This window comes from Miniopterus natalensis, chromosome 20 (assembly GCF_054644295.1).
Source record: "Miniopterus natalensis isolate mMinNat1 chromosome 20, mMinNat1.hap1, whole genome shotgun sequence".
NCBI classification, from domain to species: domain Eukaryota; kingdom Metazoa; phylum Chordata; class Mammalia; order Chiroptera; family Miniopteridae; genus Miniopterus; species Miniopterus natalensis.
Genome location: NC_142100.1, coordinates 15,153,169 through 15,171,763, shown reverse-complemented (window position 1 = coordinate 15,171,763; position 18,595 = coordinate 15,153,169). Strand labels below are relative to the sequence as shown.

At 39.7% G+C, this 18,595-nt stretch overlaps 1 protein-coding gene and 1 pseudogene across 3 annotated transcripts in view; one reads left to right on the top strand and one right to left on the bottom strand.

The window, feature by feature from the left end:
- EIF4ENIF1 (eukaryotic translation initiation factor 4E nuclear import factor 1) overlaps positions 1-18,595 on the bottom strand; it is a 40,295-nt gene that overhangs the window by 14,123 nt on the left and 7,577 nt on the right. For all 3 annotated transcript variants that reach the window (XM_087828626.1, XM_087828627.1, XM_016198537.2), the window contains exons 3-9: positions 15,554-15,627; positions 14,837-14,964; positions 11,894-12,180; positions 11,423-11,624; positions 8,990-9,165; positions 490-625; positions 104-283 (exon numbers count right to left, since the gene is read on the bottom strand). In XM_087828626.1, the coding sequence (XP_087684752.1) occupies positions 104-283; positions 490-625; positions 8,990-9,165; positions 11,423-11,624; positions 11,894-12,180; positions 14,837-14,964; positions 15,554-15,627 (1,183 nt within the window). The remainder of the gene's footprint in view (positions 1-103; positions 284-489; positions 626-8,989; positions 9,166-11,422; positions 11,625-11,893; positions 12,181-14,836; positions 14,965-15,553; positions 15,628-18,595) is intronic.
- Positions 16,743-17,759, top strand: LOC107526169 (U2 small nuclear ribonucleoprotein B'' pseudogene; annotated as a pseudogene).

Here is an 18,595-nt window from a genome sequence, read left to right as displayed (position 1 = left end):
CATCATTGATGTTTTTCTCTCTCCCCACCTTCCTCTCTCTGAAATCAATAAAGATATATTTTTAAAAAAAATCTGTTTAAAGCAGACTCTAGTAAACACTTACAGCTCTCTTTAAGTTTTTCTTTGTTTGCAGAAAGACTGGAAAGAAGAGGTTTTAAATCCACTTTGGCTTTCTGTAGCATTTCTAAAATATCCACTTTATTTTCAGCATGGTCTTCCAATGGTATAGGAGCAAAATAATTCCCCGAATTCTGTCCAGGAGAGAGGATGGCTTGCTCCAGACCTAATATTGCAAGTAAATATATTCATAATTGATCCCAATAAAGCACAGAAGCATATCTTCAATAGTAGTAAAAGGACACAATTGAAGCCTTTTTTCAACATCCAGAGACCCTTTAACCTTAAAGGACCCCTGACTAATGAAGACAATGAACAATGTCAGAGAAAGCTCAAGTCTATGTCCAAGGCCAGAATCTGAAGCCATTTTACCTGCAAGTCTCTCCAGTTCTTCATGTGGTGTTGACCCAAGACTGCTGGATCTGCTTCCTGATCGGCTTGGGTTAGAGAACCACCTACTGAATCGACTGGCAGAGACTGACCCTTCTCCCAAAACATCTTCTATCATCTAAGAGGAAAGACAAAAGGAGCTAAGATAATAGTTTCTAGGTGAAAGGGACAAGAAGTTTCAAATTTTAAGAAAGAGTCACTTACTTTGATACTTCCTTTGAAGCAGCTGACCTGAAGGTAAACACTTTCAGAACTTAGGATTTTGAACATCTTTCATTTTTCTTCCCCTCCTGGGTCATTTCTGAGTAACCCAAACTGGAGCATAACCAACCATTTACTTACTAAGCATATAAAGCAAACCTGTGTGCCTCAGAAAGTGTTTTTTTTCCTGTCCTTTGCCTCATCAGAAAACCAGCAGCACCAGGAGTAAAGCATTCCATTGCCAACCTGAGGAGTGGCCTTCAACTAAACATCAGGCATGGGAAGCTGATGAAAGAAAATCCTTGCTTCAAACATCCTCGTGGTTGTAATGAACATAAAACTCAATGCTGATAATTTCAGAAGCCAAAAGCTAATAAGTAGAGCTCATAGATCACAACTCCACGTCAAAGTTTAGAAAGTATCAGAATGTGAAAGATGAACTTTTAACTGATCTCTAATATCTGTTTGAACTTAATGAGGAGTTTTCAGGTGTTTGTTTTGTTTTAAATCCGACTTCCGTTGTTTTTGGCTTAATAAGGCCAGCTAAATGATGCACTACGATTAGAAATAATTTCTTCAACACTTTAATAATAGTAATTTCTATTACCAATCCTTCTTAAAAACTAGATTTAAACATTTTTTAAAAATGAAATTTTCAATTTTCAGTTCTACCCTATCATAAATCCAGTTAAATATCCAAATGGACCTTTATGCAGTATAGTATTATCAATATTTAGAAAAGATAAATGTCAATCCAAAAATGAGGCACATCCTTGAAAATAAGGCATAAACTTTTACTTCTATACCAATAAAAAACAGAAAACACATTTCCCCCCAAAACTGGTACATGGATGACAGAGTTAGTCACTCTTTTATCTTAAGTCTAGAACCCCCCGTTTCCAAAGTTCAGCAGTAGATGGTAAGATTTATTCTTTTATTCTCATCTGGAAGAATTTTCTCATACCCAATCTAAGCCACAAAATGCTTCTTTCACACAAGAGTAGGGATTTTAATTCAAGACACTAATTTGATCATTATTTGTGGTACTTCTATTTCCTGAGGTATTATTCAGATAGTTTCAGTGGCATTCTACTTGTAGACTCATACCTTAAACAATGCTGACTTACAAGTGCACTTGCAATAATTACAGTATAAGAGAAGTATTATGAGTGATGTGGCACTGTGAAAAATTTGGAATTGTACCTTAGTGATAAATAGAAATTATTTTAAAAGTAACTAAAAGCTATAGATATTAAAAATATTTTAATGTTGAAAAGAGTTTGACATTTTATGAATAGCAAAAATGGCTTTGCATTTTAATCCTTTTATTTCCTCTATCATACTATATAGGAAAAAAGTCAGAAGATATACAGAAGGAACATGAAAAGCAAACGACTTGAATATAAAATATCTGGATATTTTCTAAAGATATGAAAGTAAGTGTTGAGAAAGTAATTTCCATATTTTGATCAGCTACCAACTTTGTTTTGTTTAAAGAAACTAAATTTTATTATAGCTAAAACATAAAAAGTAGAAACAAAGTTACTGTTATATACATTTACTGGAAATGCCAATTACAAGAAACTAAAGCATTTTAAACCTGAGATGAATCCTTAAGAGTTTATCTAGTCAGTCATTTTTATCACAGAGCAAGCTGGGATGCTCTAACAGCAGTGCCTCCCCTACAGCTCCCTGGCACAGGGCATGGAGACCTGGACCCATAACTCTGATTCCTTTGTCACAACATCCTCTGCTACATTCTTGTCAGCCATGAGCTGGTCGAGAAGACTGAACTGCATTCTAATGTTTCAGCTGTTCTTTCTAGACTAGGTTTTTTTATAGCACTTTTGAGGTAACCTATTAGTCTGGTTCCTCAAACAAAGACATTTAGACAAGTCATATCCTAAGATTCATATTATTTTGATTATCAGATAGATTTTGTGAAATATTTTTGATCTTCGACAATTACTACATTTTATCGATCAATGCTTTTCTTTTATTACTTTCTACTTTTACACAATTGTTTGTATTTTTGTATTTGTTTCACTGTAGTCTGATTTTCTGGGGATTTCTAGTGAATGCATTTAAAGCTCTAAGTTTTCTTGTAAGCATACTTTCAATTACTCCACCAAGGGTATTCTATGTTATGTTCCTGTTCATCACTCCAAATAGTGTTAGAATTTGTCTTTATTTCCTTTTTTATTCATTCAACATACTTAAGCATCTGATATGTGTTAGGCACTGTGGTAAGAGTTGCATCATACCTAAAATAACTTATTTTTATTATTTAAATGAAATTATTTGCACAAGTGACCCAAATGTTCAGTTTGTGGCTATCAGCTTCTAATATATTATAATGCCAGTAAATATAGCCCACAAATATAGGTTATAATTCTGCTTATACCTACTAATACTCAACATTTGTGGAGCTTACTAAGTAGTACTTCAAGCACTTTATACAACATTTATTAAATGATATTCAATTCCTACTTAGTCTTTCTTATTTTTCCCAATTGACTGGTCATTTTCTGAGCAATGTATCAGAGTTCAGCTGGTTATATAGCATAATCAGAGCATCAGTTTTTACTGACCTCAGTTTTGTTTAAAATGAGTCTTTTATAGTATACATGCCTTAATGAACAGTACCTCCATGAAAAACATGGAGAACCTACTGCTCAGCATTAGCCAAGTTTTGGTTGTGGGTGAGGGCCAAAGGATAAGATGGTGCTGAGTTCCTATTCCTCTCTTATGCTTTAGAGGCAGTATAATTGTGGGGAATTAAGAGCAGAGACAATTAACTGAAACTGCATAAATTAGAATTCAGTTTGTACACACTTACTGTGTGACTTTGGGCAAGATATCTAAACAACCTTGTGCTTGTTTCTACATCTATAAAATGGAAACAGTAGTAAGCTAATTTATAATGGTTTTGTGAGGATTAAATAATTTGTATGTAAAGCCTGAAACAGTCAGCACTATGTGTATTAGTTACATATCATTAACGTTTAGTTTTGAATTCTCCCTCTGCCTCAGCACAAAGATAAGTTTATTTTTATTTTTTAAAAAATATATCTTTATGAGAGAGAGAGAGAGAGAGAGAGAGAAACATCAATGATGAGAGAGAGTCATTGATCAGCTGCCTCCCGCATGCCCCCAAATGGGGATCAAGCCCACAACCCGGGCATGTGCCCTGACCGGGAATTCAACCGCGATTGCCTGGATCCTAGGTAAATGCTCAACCACTGAGCCACGCCTGGCCGGGCAGTTAGTTTTGTAGATGCTAACATTTGGAGCCAAGTACAGGCCTTTAAATCCTGACCTCTTACTATGAAAACTTTTTACAGAAAGATTTTCATGTCTTCTTAGAGAATGAAAAAAAAAAAAGTCACTAAACAGTTATCATTAAAATAAAAAATTTACTGTCCCCTTGAAAGCTAAGATTTTGACAGGACCACTCAATTTTACATCAAGTAAATTAGGCTCACATCTGGATGCAACCCTTCTCCTACAATGAGCCAAAGGACTATTGGCTACCTAGTAAGGTATCTGGCTAGGAAACTTATAAAATTGCTGCTATAGCCTGGCTGATGTGGCTCAGTGGATGAGTGTCGATGTATGAACCAGGAGGTCATGGTTCGATTCCCAGTTCCAGTCAGGGTTTCGGGCTCAATCCCCAGTAGGGGCCGTGTAGGAGGTAGCCGATGAATGACTGTGCTGTAGAAAAGTGTGGTCTTGGACTATGCTGGTCCACATAGAGATAAGGTCAGAGTGAGAATAAGTGCTTAGAGACTTTTATAGCAGTTTGTCATTGCGGTGACATTTGTGCTGAAGTATTTGCCCTCAATGGACTGGAAATAAAACCAGAGAATTTAAGTACTACCCTAGAACTAACTCATCTGTAACCCTATACCTAATACGCTATGCAGTGTCTGCTCACCTATTCTGGATGGCCATCTTTTAGAGGTTGGGGGTGGGGTGGGGCGGGCAAATGACCAAAGTCAATGCTGTCTGCTCTGTTGTGCCGAGTTTTGTCTGCTCATGCACTAATCAAACAAGGAGCAGTAGAGTTATTGAAGTTAAATTCCATGAATTCTAAAAGACTAGTCAAACTTACTTGCTGTATTTGGTGTTATAAATGGGACATCTGGAATGTACAGATGCTTTTGGTCAAATGATTTTTAAATTCTACTTCAACAGAGTTGTCGGCTCTTTCAGCAACCACAGAAAAACTCATTTCTGTGTATGTAGGCTACAGTTTTATGTTTTCTCCAAAAATTTGATGAGGCTACACCAATCCCTAAATGGCTGAAGGGAATAGGAGCAAGGGCAAGTAGCAAATGAAGACTGGGAATGTCTTACCGTTTCTACTTTAAAGGTCGAGAAAGACTAGACCTCAATTGTTTAACAGCAGCACTGACAGTATCCCAAGTTCCTTTTCACTAAAGCTTTTCAGAACCATCACATCACAAAGGTACCACCTAAACAGCCAGCCTTACCCAAGGAATGCAAATCAGCATGATAACAATCTTACCAGTTATAAAAATCCACCTCTACAGTAAGTCTATGTAACAAACCCTGAAATACTTAAAAATAAAAGCAGAGAGGATTTACTGTAGGGGCTTCCGGTCAAGATGGCAGCATAGGTAAACACTGTACTCAGATCCTCCCACAACTACATAAAAAAATACAACTAATCTTTAGAACCACCATCATTCACAACCACCTGAAATCTAGCTGAATGGAAGTCTTACAACTGGGGAATTAAAGGAAAAGCCCCATCAAGACTGGTGGAGGAGCAGAAGGGCAGAATGGGCTGGTCCCATACCCATGTGTGGCATTTTTTAATCGGGAGGGATATCTTAGCTGTGGAGGTCCACCCCTCAAGGAGCTATGGGGCCCAGCCCCACACCAGACCCTTCAGCCCAGGTTCCAATGCAGGGAAGAGAAGTCCCCGTAACTTCAGGTTGTAAAAACCAGTGGGGGTTGCCCTGGCCATTGTGGCTTAGTGGTTAGAGCGTTGGCCTGTGCACCAAAGGGTTGTGGGTTTGATTCCGTGTCAAGGGCACATACCTTAGCTGCAGGTTCAATCTCCAGCATGGTTGGGGAGCATACAGGAGGCAACCAATGTCTCTCTCTCACATCGATGTTTCTCTCTCCCCCACCCCTCCCTTCTACTTTCTCTAAAAATGAATGGAAAAAATACCCTTGGGTGAGGATTAAAAAAATAACGAAGAGCCTGGCCGGGTGTGGCTCAGCGGTTGAACATTAACCTAGGATCCAGGCGATCAGGGTTCGATACCCGGTCAGGGCACGTGCCCGGGTTGTGGGCTGTAGCCGATCAATGACTCTCTCATCATTGATGTTTCTATCTCTCTCTCTCCCTCTCCCTTCCTTTCTCTGAAATCAATAAAGACATATTAAAACAACAACAACAACAACGAAGAAACCAAAAACCAAACTAGTGGGAACTGAAGCTGAGGGAGATGGGAGACGAGGTGAGGCGAGGCTGCTGGAGTCCTAGGCAGTTCCTCTTAAAGGGCCCATGCATGGACTTACTTGGACTCATGCCCTCTGAGCTCCAGCTCTGGAACAGGAGCTTGAAAGGAATCAGACATATGGGGAGGAACTAAATTGTCTGGCATCAGGGCAAGAGCTGGGGGCAGCATTCTGCCAGGCAAAAGTGCTGGCAGAGGCCATTGTTCCTTTGCTGAGCCTTTCCCCCACAAAGCTTGCAGATGGGCACCATGTCTCAGTCTCCATCAACCCTGCTAAAGCTATTAGCTCTGCCCTGGTAATTTCTTAGGGCCCCACCCCACCCAACTTTTGGGCTCATCCAAGCCATTTCCAGTGGCTTTTCTATACAACTGGCCTCTCTTGCCTCATGCTTCAAAACAAGCAGCAGCTGGCCCCAGTGTGCCCAATACCTCTCACTAAGTGGCCCCAGGTCTACACTAGCAGCAACCTGCCTTGGTTCACAGCTTGACCTCTCCCAGGCAACTCTAAGCCCAACACAAGTAGTAGCCATCTGCAGATCACTCTGTAGCTCATGCCAGGTGGCTCCAGGCAGGGTACAGGCAGTGGCTGACTCTGCACCTCCTGGGAGGCCCCAGAACCAGTGCACCTGGTAGACAGCTTCAAACCACGCTGGATTACAACTCTACCACCTCCATGAGCGACACATTTAAGTGGTGGACTTGGTGAGCACCAAAGCCCCATTAAAGCAAGTCCTGCTCCGTAGGGTTGTCTCCTGCACAGCAGCTCTTCCGCTGTAGTTGCAGCTGGTCCTCAGAAAATTTGCCTGGGGGTCGTTCCCTCCCAGTGTTGCAAAGAGCAATCAAGGCTCAACTAAAACAGGACAGTGCACTCAGCCCACACAGGGGTACACTCGGAGCACCCAGCTCAGGTGACTGGGGAGGCTGTGTCACTGGGCCCTACTACACAAGGCCACTCTACCAATTCCAGGAGTCATAGCAGCTTTACCTAATACACAAAAACAAACACAGGGAAGCAGCCAAAATGTGGAGACAAAGAAACATGCTGCAAATGAAAGAACAGGAGAAATAAGTCTCCAGAAAAAGAACTAAATAAAGTGAAAGCAAGCAAACTACCAGATACAGAGTTCAAAACAATGATTATAAGGATGCTCAAGAAACTTAGTGAGAACTTCAACAGCATGAAAAAGGACATAAGAACCATAAAAAAGAACCAGTCAGGAATGAAGGCTTCATTAACTAAAGTGAAGAGTAATTTACAGGGAATCAACAGCAGAGGTCTCCGAGAATCAAATCAGTGGTTTGGAATATGAGGAAGTGAAAAACACCCAATCAGAACAGCAGAAATTAAAAAGAATCCAAAAATTAGAAGACAGTGTAAGGAGCCTCAGGGACAACTTCAAGTGTACCAACATTTGCATTGTGGGAATGCCAGAAGGAGAAGAGACAAAGCAAGAAATTGAAAACCTATTTTTAAAAAAATGAGAGAAAACTTCCCTTACCTGGTGAAAGAAATAGACATACAAGTCCAGGAAGTACAGAGTCCCAAACAAGATGAATCCAAAGGGGCCCATATCAAGACACATCACACTTAAAATGCCAAAGATTAAAGACAAAGAATCTTCAAAGCAGCAAGAGAAAATCAGTTAATTACCCACAAAGGAGCTCCTATAAGACTGTCAGCTGATTTCTCAACAGAAACTTTGCAGGCCAGGAGAGTGGCAAGAATATTCAAAGTGATGAAAAGCAAGGACCTACAGCCAAGATTACCCAGCAAAGCTATCACTTAGAATTGAAGGTCAGATAAAGAGCTTCCCAGACAAGGAAAAGCTAAAGTTCATCACCACCAAACAGTATTACACATCAAACAGTATTACACAAAATGTTAAAAGATATCCTTTAAGAAGACAAAAAATATGAAATAAAATGGCAATAAATACGTATCAACAATTGAATAAAAATCAAAATAAATGAACAAGCAGAACAGAAATAGACTCATAGATACAGAGAACATTTTGATGGTTTGCCAGATGGGAAGGGGGTTGGAGGGATGGGTGAAAAAGGTGACTGGATTTAGAAGTACAAATTAGTATAGTATAGTAATGGGGATATAAAATACAGCATAGGGAATATAGTTAATAATATTCTAATAACTATGTATGGTGTCAGATGGGGGTGATGACTTAAGTTTTATGTCTAATCACTGGGGTGTACACCTGAAACTAATATATTTTGACTAATTGAAAAATAAAAAATGATTAATAAATAATAAAGGCAGTCAATATTCTTAAACATCCAAAGAATTCTTAGTCCAATGCTACCAACCTGGAAAAAGAGTTAACTAGTATAGAATTCTCAGGCATTTCCACTAAGGCTCTCAAAACAAAGCCAACAAAAATTCAAAGGAGTTATTTGAATTAAAAAATTCAAGTAAGAGTTTATTAAATATTAAGAATAAAAGCCAAGCCCTGACCAGGTGGGTCAGTTGGTTGGAGCATTATCCCATCCACCAAGAGGTTGCAGGTTTCGATTCCCGCTCATGGCACACACCTAGGTTGCAGGTTTGATCCTCCAGTAGAAGTGCATATGGGAGGCAACCGATAGATGCCTCTCTCTCTCTCTCTCTCTCAAATCAATAAACATATCCTTGGGTGAGGATTAAAAAAAAAAGAAACCCTAAAACCCCCAAGGCATCTAGCAATACTTCAAAAAGACATATGTTAAAGGCTCAGGTCAAATTTAACCATATAGTTGCTCCATCCATTTTATAAGTGTGCTGCTACACTCACCGAAGCCAAGCATGGCACCTTATCAAGGTTAAAGAACTCATTAAAGTCAAATTCTCCTGGGGACTGCTCAGGCAGGACGGCATCCCTTGGCACTTCCTGATCAGCAGCAGGCTCCTGTGCAAGGATGACCTCCACCTCATCCTCTTCGGCCACTCCTCCATTGCACTCAACTATACCTGAAAGCAAAACCAGGACAAAAGTCTGATCAAGCGAACTGCTACAAACTTATTCTGTGGCCTCAGCTATTACCACACATGCAGAAGAGCCATAGATGACTTTAAAACTAGACTTCTCGCCCTGGCCAGTGTTGCTCAGTGGTTTTAGCATCAGCCCACGCACCAAAGGGTCACAGGTTCAATCCTTGCCCCTGTTGGGCAGGTGCGGGAGGCAACCAGCTGGTGTCTCTCTCACATCGATGTTTCCCTCCTTCCTTCCCTCCCTCTCTAAAACTCAATGGAAAAAAATATCCATGGGTGAGGATTAACAACAAAATAATAAAAATTTCTATAGATGGATGATTTTAATAATTTCCCCCTTCTACATAATTTTTTTTCCTGCTTATAAGTGTAATACATGTTCAAATTGTTTCATTCACCACCATATATACATCACTTAGCAGTGGGCCCTGTATAAAGTAGGTGCTCAATACATATGTTTTAAAATCATGCAGACAAGAAACATGTCTTGTTAACTGCATATACCCAGCACTAGTATATACCTGCAGAGAACTGCTACATGATAAGGTCAGTGGAAATCTGGAATACAGTCTAAAAAATGGACTAAAAGGCACGCATCATCCCTTCCCCTCCTTTCATTCTTGCAGCCAAGATGAAACTACAGGGTGCCAGTTTATCTTAAATACAGTAGGTACTAGGATAGCCTGGGCCTTTTGCAATTAACTGATGGGGTGAGTGAGCCAGGACCACTGGATTCTACTTGAGGCTCTGCCACAAAACCCGTGATGGTGTTTTGGGTTGTCCCCTCTTTCCAGGCCTGTCTCTTTTTGCATGTGTAAGGTGAGGAAGTGGCACTACTGATATATATCGTTCCTTCTAGCTACTCCACTTGGTGATACAAGAATGGTTAAAATTCAGATTTCATCTCAGTGAGGAAAAATGTGCTTTTCTCACCAGTAGCCTGATCTTTAACATTAGGAGAAAAAGACTACATTTGCTGGAGCTGCTTTAGTTTAATGGAAAATAAGAAAAAGGCGTATCTCAAAGGCAATTTAATAGCAAGTCTCCCAAGTTACCCATCAGTTTCCTGCATCACCTTAGGGAAGAAAGTTCAACAGCATAATGATAATTTCTACGTATTTTAAAGATTGGGGGGGGGGGGGAGTGATTTCTCCCCTTTCTTTCTCTTAAATAAATCCCATTAGCTTATTTCTGCTTAAATATGTTTTAGCCTCCTAATTTTAAGGTGGCACCAATTAAATACTCAGGCATTCAAATAACTTTCCCCTTTTGTTGCCAATACCTGCCCAAATGTTTCCCCCCAACTACAACAGTAAGGTAGAAGGAACTAGAATTTACTAAATAAGTGTCTCCAATAGGTTGAGCTCTGATGTGTACATTTGATCTTCAATGCTAAAAGTAACCCTTAAAGTTATAAAGTAGGCACTGTCTTCATCTTACAAAGAAACGGGCCCCCTGTTAAGAGTTTTATCAGAGTATCCTTTTTCTAAGCAGTAGCTCCAGAACTCAAAACCCAGGCCTGCCCACCTGGCTCTTCACTGCTTCTTCCCACTACCAGCAGCCCAGGGCTAGCCACCTCAGAGCCATGTTACTGCCCTAAAAACGACTAATGGGGCCCCCCACTCTGTACCAGGCGCATCTCACACATTAGCTTTGCCATCCTTAATTTAACAAGGGAAACATCTAACTTTATCTCATAGCTGAGGAAATAGTTTGGGAAAAGCCAAGTCACAGACCTAGGAAGGTCCAACCCCACAGTGGAAAAGGTGGACTCTGGCGCATAGAACATCTCGTTCAACTCCCAACTTCACTACTTATTCCCTTGTGTCCAGACGAGTCACTTAAGTCCCTTCTATAAGATGAGCATAAAAGCACCTACCTCACAGGATTGTTAGAAGTAGGATTATATAGACAAAATGCTTACCCCTCTGTCTAGTACATAAAGTGTGCTCAATAAATGAGACCCCTTATTATATCTACCACAGGTTTCTTATCTCTGGGGAATCCTTTTGTGTACACAGTGCTCTTAACAGGGTAATGTGAGACCTTTCTGTTTAGCATTGCAGGCAGAGCAAGTTGAGGAGATAGTACAGGAAGCAGTTTCAAAATCAGACTGCAACTTTAGGAACTTGCTACTTCCTAATAAATGGTGCCCATTCCTAAGTGTATAATTAAGCCTATTATAATCACATCTCATTTCAGAACAGTGAGCTTCCCTCCCAAAGCTTTTGCTTACCTTCCTTCACAGAGGCTGTCCGTCGCCTTGTTCTTTTTCTCCCCTTGTGATCTTCTTCTAGTATCTTATCATCAAAGCCAGTCAGCTCAATGGTTTCAGACTGACTTGTGGGTCCAGCTGAGAACCATTCTGGTTCTTCTTCTGTGTAGGAATCGTTTCTTCTACGCTCACCAAACACACGCTTACTATCCCCAAACTCCCTCTGGAAAAGTACATAATGCAGATAAAAAATAAGATTCCAGTTAAGGTATTTTTACCTCAATCAAGGCCTTGATGAATTAAGTAATGCTCAATAGTGCAATGAAGATACTAGACTTGAAGTCCCTCTGCCCCCATCCAGCTCTCTATACCCCTCTCTATCTGGCTAAAGAATAGGCTGCATTCATCCAGGATCTCAAAGCAATCCGGTATGAATGAAATGACTACTGAGCCCCTAAGTACACGAAGTACCAAATAACCTAGAAGACAAACCCTGAAACGCTTGTCCTTGTAGTCCCTCTCTCGATCTCTGTCTCTCAAGTCCCGCAGATCCTTATCGCTAAGACGGTGGTCCTTCTCAAAGTTCCTGGCAGAGATTATCCTCCCACTGCCAATTCTTCGCCCTCCAATCAGGCGAAGCCCATCATGGTCTTTCTCCAATGGACTTCCTGAGCGCCGGGAGCTAACAGCAGCTGTCACGTGACAGCCCCCTCCAAAGCTTCGTCTCTGTGGGCTGAGAACAACATCCAAGTCATCTTCTTTCAGGCGCTCTCGTGGATCTGGAAAGATGCCAGAATAAAAAGTTAAGCACACCAGCAAGGGCATTCTTCCTCTCTAAATGGTATGTTCATAACTGGTGGTGGTGGGGTTACTGGAAAAGTGTCACCACTAAACAGCTACAGAGTAACATGCACATTACATACTTTTTATTTAATCCTCACCCGAGGATATTTTTTACATTGATTTTTTAGAGAGTGGAAGGGAGAGGGAGAGACAGAGAGAAACATCGATGTGAGAGAGACACATTGATTGGTTGCCTCCTGCACACTCCCCAATAAGGGCTGGGGATCGATCCCAAGACCCTTCAATCTGCAGGCTGACACTCAAACCACTGAGCCAAACCGGCTAGGGTGGTAATTCCTCTCTTAAGGTCATTTAAGTGAAACAATGTACCACAAAACCAATTTTATCAGAGGCTAACTGATATAAGCAAGAGTTAAACTCTTATGGCATTTCCTCAGTGTTTAAATGAAACAACACTGAACAAATGATGTTATTTGAGAACATAGCATACTAGTCAAAGAATGCAAAAACAAGCCACAGACTGGAAGAAAATATTTCAAATCATATATCTGATAAAAGACCCGTATCTAGTACACATAAAAATTCTAAAAAACTCAAAAAACAATCCAATTAAAACATGGACAAATGGTATGAGGAGACATATTCAACATCATTAGCCATTAGGGAAGTGCAAATTAACCATAATGTGATACTACTACACATCTGTTAAAATGGCTACACTCAGAATGCCCCATGCTCTCCCTCCTGGGAACACGCCAGGCCTTTCCATTGCCCAGCTTCTCTCCCCAGGCACGTTGCCTTTGCCTTTCTTTCTCCCATGCTCCAAAGGCCCTTCTTCTGCCTTTGTAACTTGTTTCCTGGGCCTATGCAGCTCAGTTGGCTCATTTCTACTACCTATATAACTTTCTAAATAAACTTTAATAATTTGAAAAAAAATAAAATAAAAAAGACCATTCCAAGTGCTGACAAGGATGTGGAGTAAGTGGAATTCTCATACGGCACTGTAAAATGGTATAACCACTTCTAAAAACAGCTTGGCAGTTTTGTTAAACACATCTACTATAGGACCCAGCCATTCTGCTTTAAGCTATTTACCCCAGAGACAAGAAAGCATATGTTTCCATAGAGACTTGTACATGAATGCTCATAGTTTTGGTTAATAGTAAAAAACTGGAAACAACCCGTATGTCCATCAACAAGTGAACAGTGGCAAATTCATTCAATGAAATACTACTAGGCAATAAAGAGGAAGGAATTATTTATATACCTAACAACATGAATGCATCTTAAAATAACTGTTTTGAGTGAAAGAAATGACCCAAATAGTGCATGCTGTAAATTAAATTCTAGGAAATGTAAACTATAGTTACAGAAAGCAAATCAGTGTTGTAAGGAAGAAACTCATAGAAGTACTAAGAAACTTTTGGGGGTGATAGAAATGCTTATTACTTCGATTGTGGTAATGGTTTTACAGATGTATACACAGGTTAAAACATCAAATGGTATGCTTTATGTGCAGTCTATTGTATGTCAATTATATCTCAATAAAGGTGTAAGAAAAATAAACATGTCAACACACACACACACACACACACACTCTCTCTCTCTCTCTCTGTCTCTCTCTCTCTCTCTCTCTCTCTCTTCCTAGAAAAACCAGAAAACTGAAGATAAGTCCAAGTGAGAAAAACCTCTTTTAATCTTCTCACCAGAATCAGTTCCTAAAACATTTCGGTATGTACATTTCCAAAACTTTCATGCAGTGTCATTTTTTTCCAACGCAAGATGTAATATGGGTGGCTTCATATAACTTAGTAAATACATCTCCAACATGTTTTTAACAGCTAAATAATGCAATATTCACACATACTCAACCCCCTTCTACTGTTGGACACTTAGGTTGCTTCTAAGTTTTCATCATTTTAATAAAGTTTGTGGCACATCGTTAATGATTGTTAGAATAAATTCTTTGTTTGAGGGACATTACTGCACTAAGTATACTGATAAATTTTGTGTAGAAGGGTCTTACAGTTCAAACTAGAGTCACCCCTATATTCTTTGCTCAGTTCCAAATTTGTTTTATGTCTAGTCTTCTCATCTCAAGAGGAGTTCCTCTTGCAACAAGTTCCTTGACTAGTTTTTATACTGCCAGGTCTCCATTTCACTCTTCAGTATCTTTTCTAATTTAAAGGGGTAAAGGTATAGAAGATCAAACTTTACTCCAGTCTCAAACCATATCTAAACCCTGTATTCAGACCATAATCCATTATGAATTAAGAACTGCCAGAACTGATTTATACTTGAGGACTAGTCTCAGATATGAGACTAAGCATGACCAGATTTCCAGCACAGCTATATGTTCCCTACCACATGTAATTCAGTTATCCACGTCAATGAAAGACATGAGTACTTTTCATTCGAAAGGACATAGCCCAGTATGTCTACTTGCCACTGCTACATAGGAAAGCTATGATTTTACTCTGCTAATCAGGAAAAATACAATTGGTAAACCAGTTTCCTGATAATGAATGACACTTTCCCTTACTGCATAAAACTCTCACAGCTAAGAATAAAGCTGGCAGCAAAGAGCATTGTCTCCAAAATTACTGGCCCCACTTATGAGTGTTTCCTCACCTACTATCCTGCGCACCAGGGAAGGCCGGTCTGTATCCAACTCTTTCTTCACACTTTCCACTGGTGAGCTCCTCCCTGAAGCTGGGTAAAGAGAGGCATGCCACTTCTCAGGGTCCCAGACGCCATCACTACAAGTCAAAGGGTACCAACAGTTAGCACTTACACCCATGAACTACATATGTAGTCTATGGAAAAGGGCTAATCTGAATGACTCGTTTGACAGAGGTGGGGGCGGGGCACAGATGAAAAGGCTCAGAGTTCTGATCAGCGTACCTGGGGCAGACCCTTGAAGAAGGACCCTCAAAGCACAGTGCAGAAGCCACTGGTAGAGAGAAAATACCCTGATGTTCAAGTCTTAATTCTGCTTTCTAACCATGTGAGTTTGACCAAGTCATTTTCTAGTTTTAGTTTCATCACCCGTTAGTTAAAAGGGAAATGGTTTAGTTGTCCTTAAAAGTCCCTTGCAGCTCAAATCTTTGAATTAATGGTTCAAAGCAAATTAATAATGAAACTGATGAAGACAATGCAGTGAAATGCTAGTCATGTTTATAGCTTATCTGTAATATATTGTACTGAAGCCCAATGTCAAAAACCCTTATATCTCCCCACTCATAATTCTACCAAAAAGCTCCAAAACAATACAATTCTTAATTTACCAAGTTTAATATAACAAGAAGTTGACTAGAAGAAGCAATCCCTCCACCATCCCTGCAATACCTGTCATATTTTTCAGAGAGGCATGAAGGCCTTTGTTTGGAATGAGGGCGTTCTTTGATATCCAAGAGCTCCTCCTACAAAGAGAAATCAAATGATGATTTTGAATAATATTTCATACACTTTCGATTTAATTTTGTTTTCAGTAATTGAGTGTTTACCTTAAGCATTTCAAATAGTTCCTACTTATTTATACCTGACTTATTCCCAGAAGGACTGGAGTCAGTTCAAGGTTCTTACAAGAAGCTCAAGCAAAACTGGCAAATAACTTAATAGTGATCACTTTCTTGCTAAGACACATTCTCTCATAAATCAGTGTCCAATAATATATTCCACAACACTGAAGGTTCATCAAGGCATGGAACCACAAAGACAACCCCCAAATTAGGAAAAAAGTATTTACAAATCATATACAGTAGTCTCCCCTTACCCCTCATTTCACTTTCTGAGGTCTGGAATTAGATAGTAGTGAAGGCTGCACAACTTTGTGAATTTACTAAAAACCACTGAACCTTAAAAGCGGTAAATTTTGTATTTCTGAATTATCTCTCAATAAAAAATATTTTTAAGAAAATAAAACTGAGAGGTCCGGTTACCAGAGTGTAATGTTTTGTTTAATTTCTTTTCTTACAGACCTATTGTTCGAACATAGACTGCTAAATGCCAACTATCCTCAGATACAAGAATCACTCAGGTTGGTAAAAATGTTTTAACTTCCCCTCTTCATATTATTCCAGTTTTCTTTGTTGACTTTATATACTAAGTGTGAGTAAATACTCAAGTGACTGACTGTACAAACTTGACATGCCTGTAGGAGCACAAGATAGAGCAGTGAGCCAGTTGCACACCGGCATTAGCTACGCCAGCAGTACCATTAGTGACAGGGCACACTGCTAAGTGGATGGCTGAAACACACCTGTCTATGAAGGATGAAGAACCACTTTCTTCAATAACAGGCTGAGAACTGGGGAAACAAAACAATTCTTGGATTGTAAAAGCTGCTAGGAATAACTTTAACATCTAGGTAAAACTATACTTATGGTTCTTGAGAACAGAGTTTCATGGCCTCAAGGAAACCATATACAAAATTATGCATTTCTGCAGTAGTGTTTACACCTTCAAAAGATCTCCAATACCAGTGCTTATGGGACGGCGTGCCGGCCTCAGGCAGTTTGAACAGTTTTACACAAAGATGGATATCAGACCAAACCATACAATTTATATCAACAATATGAATGACAAAATTAAAAAAGAATTGAAGAGATCCCTATATGCCCTGTTTTCTCAGTTTGGCCATGTGGTACATATCATAGCTTTAAAGACCATGAAGATGAGGGGCCAAGCTTTTGTTATATTTAAAGAACTGGGCTCATCCACAAATGCCTTGAGACAGTTACAGGGATTTCCATTTTATGGTAAACCAATGTGAATCCAGTATGCAAAAACAGATTCTGATATAATATCTAAAATGCATGGCACCTTTGCTGACAAAGAAAAGAAAAAAGAAAAGAAGAAAGTCAAAACTGTGGAGCAGATAGCACTGACTGCTAATAAGAAGCCTGGTCTGGGAATACCAAATTCAGCTAACACCCAAGGAAATGCAGCGCCAAATCCTCAGGTCCCCGATTACTCTCCAAACTATATTTTATTCCTTAATAATTTACCAGAAGAGACTAAAGAGATGATGTTATCCATGCTGTTTAATCAGTTCCCTGGTTTCAAGGAAGTACGTTTGGTACCTGGGAGGCATGATATCGCATTTGTCGAATTTGAAAATGATGGACAGGCTGGAGCTGCCAGAGACGCTTTACAAGGATTTAAGATCACACCATCCCATGCCATGAAGATCACCTATGCCAAGAAATAACATTTGGGATAGTTGTCTTTAAAGGACTTGGTGTTATTTATCGTGTTTGTTTTCATAACAATTGGTCAGGCCATTTTAATAGTTGGGGATGGGAAGAAGTGAAAGTAAAATTTTTGTGTAGGTTTCTAAAAATTACCTACTAGTGAACTATGAAATGTGAAGGCCTTAATTTTGTACAATAAACTTTTACTTGTATTTTTACATTAAAAAAAAAAATCTCCAATAGATCCCAAAGAGGTTAAAAAGTGGTACTTTAAACTGATTATGTTTCTCAAAATGTGACCCAAGGTCCACCTGGGCATTTAGGAAAAAATGAGAGAGATCCTCTTCATGGGGCTTGGAGAGCTGTTAGCAAAGTCTTAAGTTGCATAAGATGGTATCCCAGCCTGAGAGGATCCCCCACTTAAGTGGGGAGGAGTCAATACAAGGTTTGCTTTTTTCATAACCGTCCACTGTACATTTCCTGTGTGCCAGGCTTAGTGTCTAGCATAGGCAGCTGACTCTTTTTTTTGGCCCCAAGGCTCCCCAGTCTCTCAAGAGAAGTGTTTTTGAACTTGCCATCTTATCAAGAGCCCTTAACAGCAATTATTCCTGGAAAGGAACAGCTTTGGGATATTTTCAAAGGAAACCTTCAACTTTAGCTCAAGGAAAAATACTTGGAAAGTGCCCACTATGAACTGGGCGTGCTCCCTCCCTAAGAGTATTTCAGGAGGGAATGTAAGATTATCCTTTTGGAGAGTCCTAAGAACCCACAGGAACTTACTGAACATGAACAAATTCACTAACATTATCATCTGGACAAGAGAAGAGCTAACATCTGAGATCTTACTTTCTTCACAGGTTACCAAAACCTAATCAGGCAAGAACAAGCTGCTAACTGCCCACAAGTCACACACCCAAGAAAGTATAAACACATTTTCTTAGTTTTAATAGCCTTCCTCAAAAGAAAACGTCAAGCCTCCCAAAACAATTTACGTATCTGGGAATAACCTCTGTAGACACCTACTTTCAGTGATCAGTATGAAGGGAGAAAGCAAACGAATATGGGCAGAGCCCAAAACAACTGTGGCTAAAATCCTTATCGTTTCTTTCTGCAGGAATCCCATGAGAAGCAGCTATGCATTTTGATGACACTGACATAGAAGAATTTCACACAAGTCACTTATAGACAATAAAAG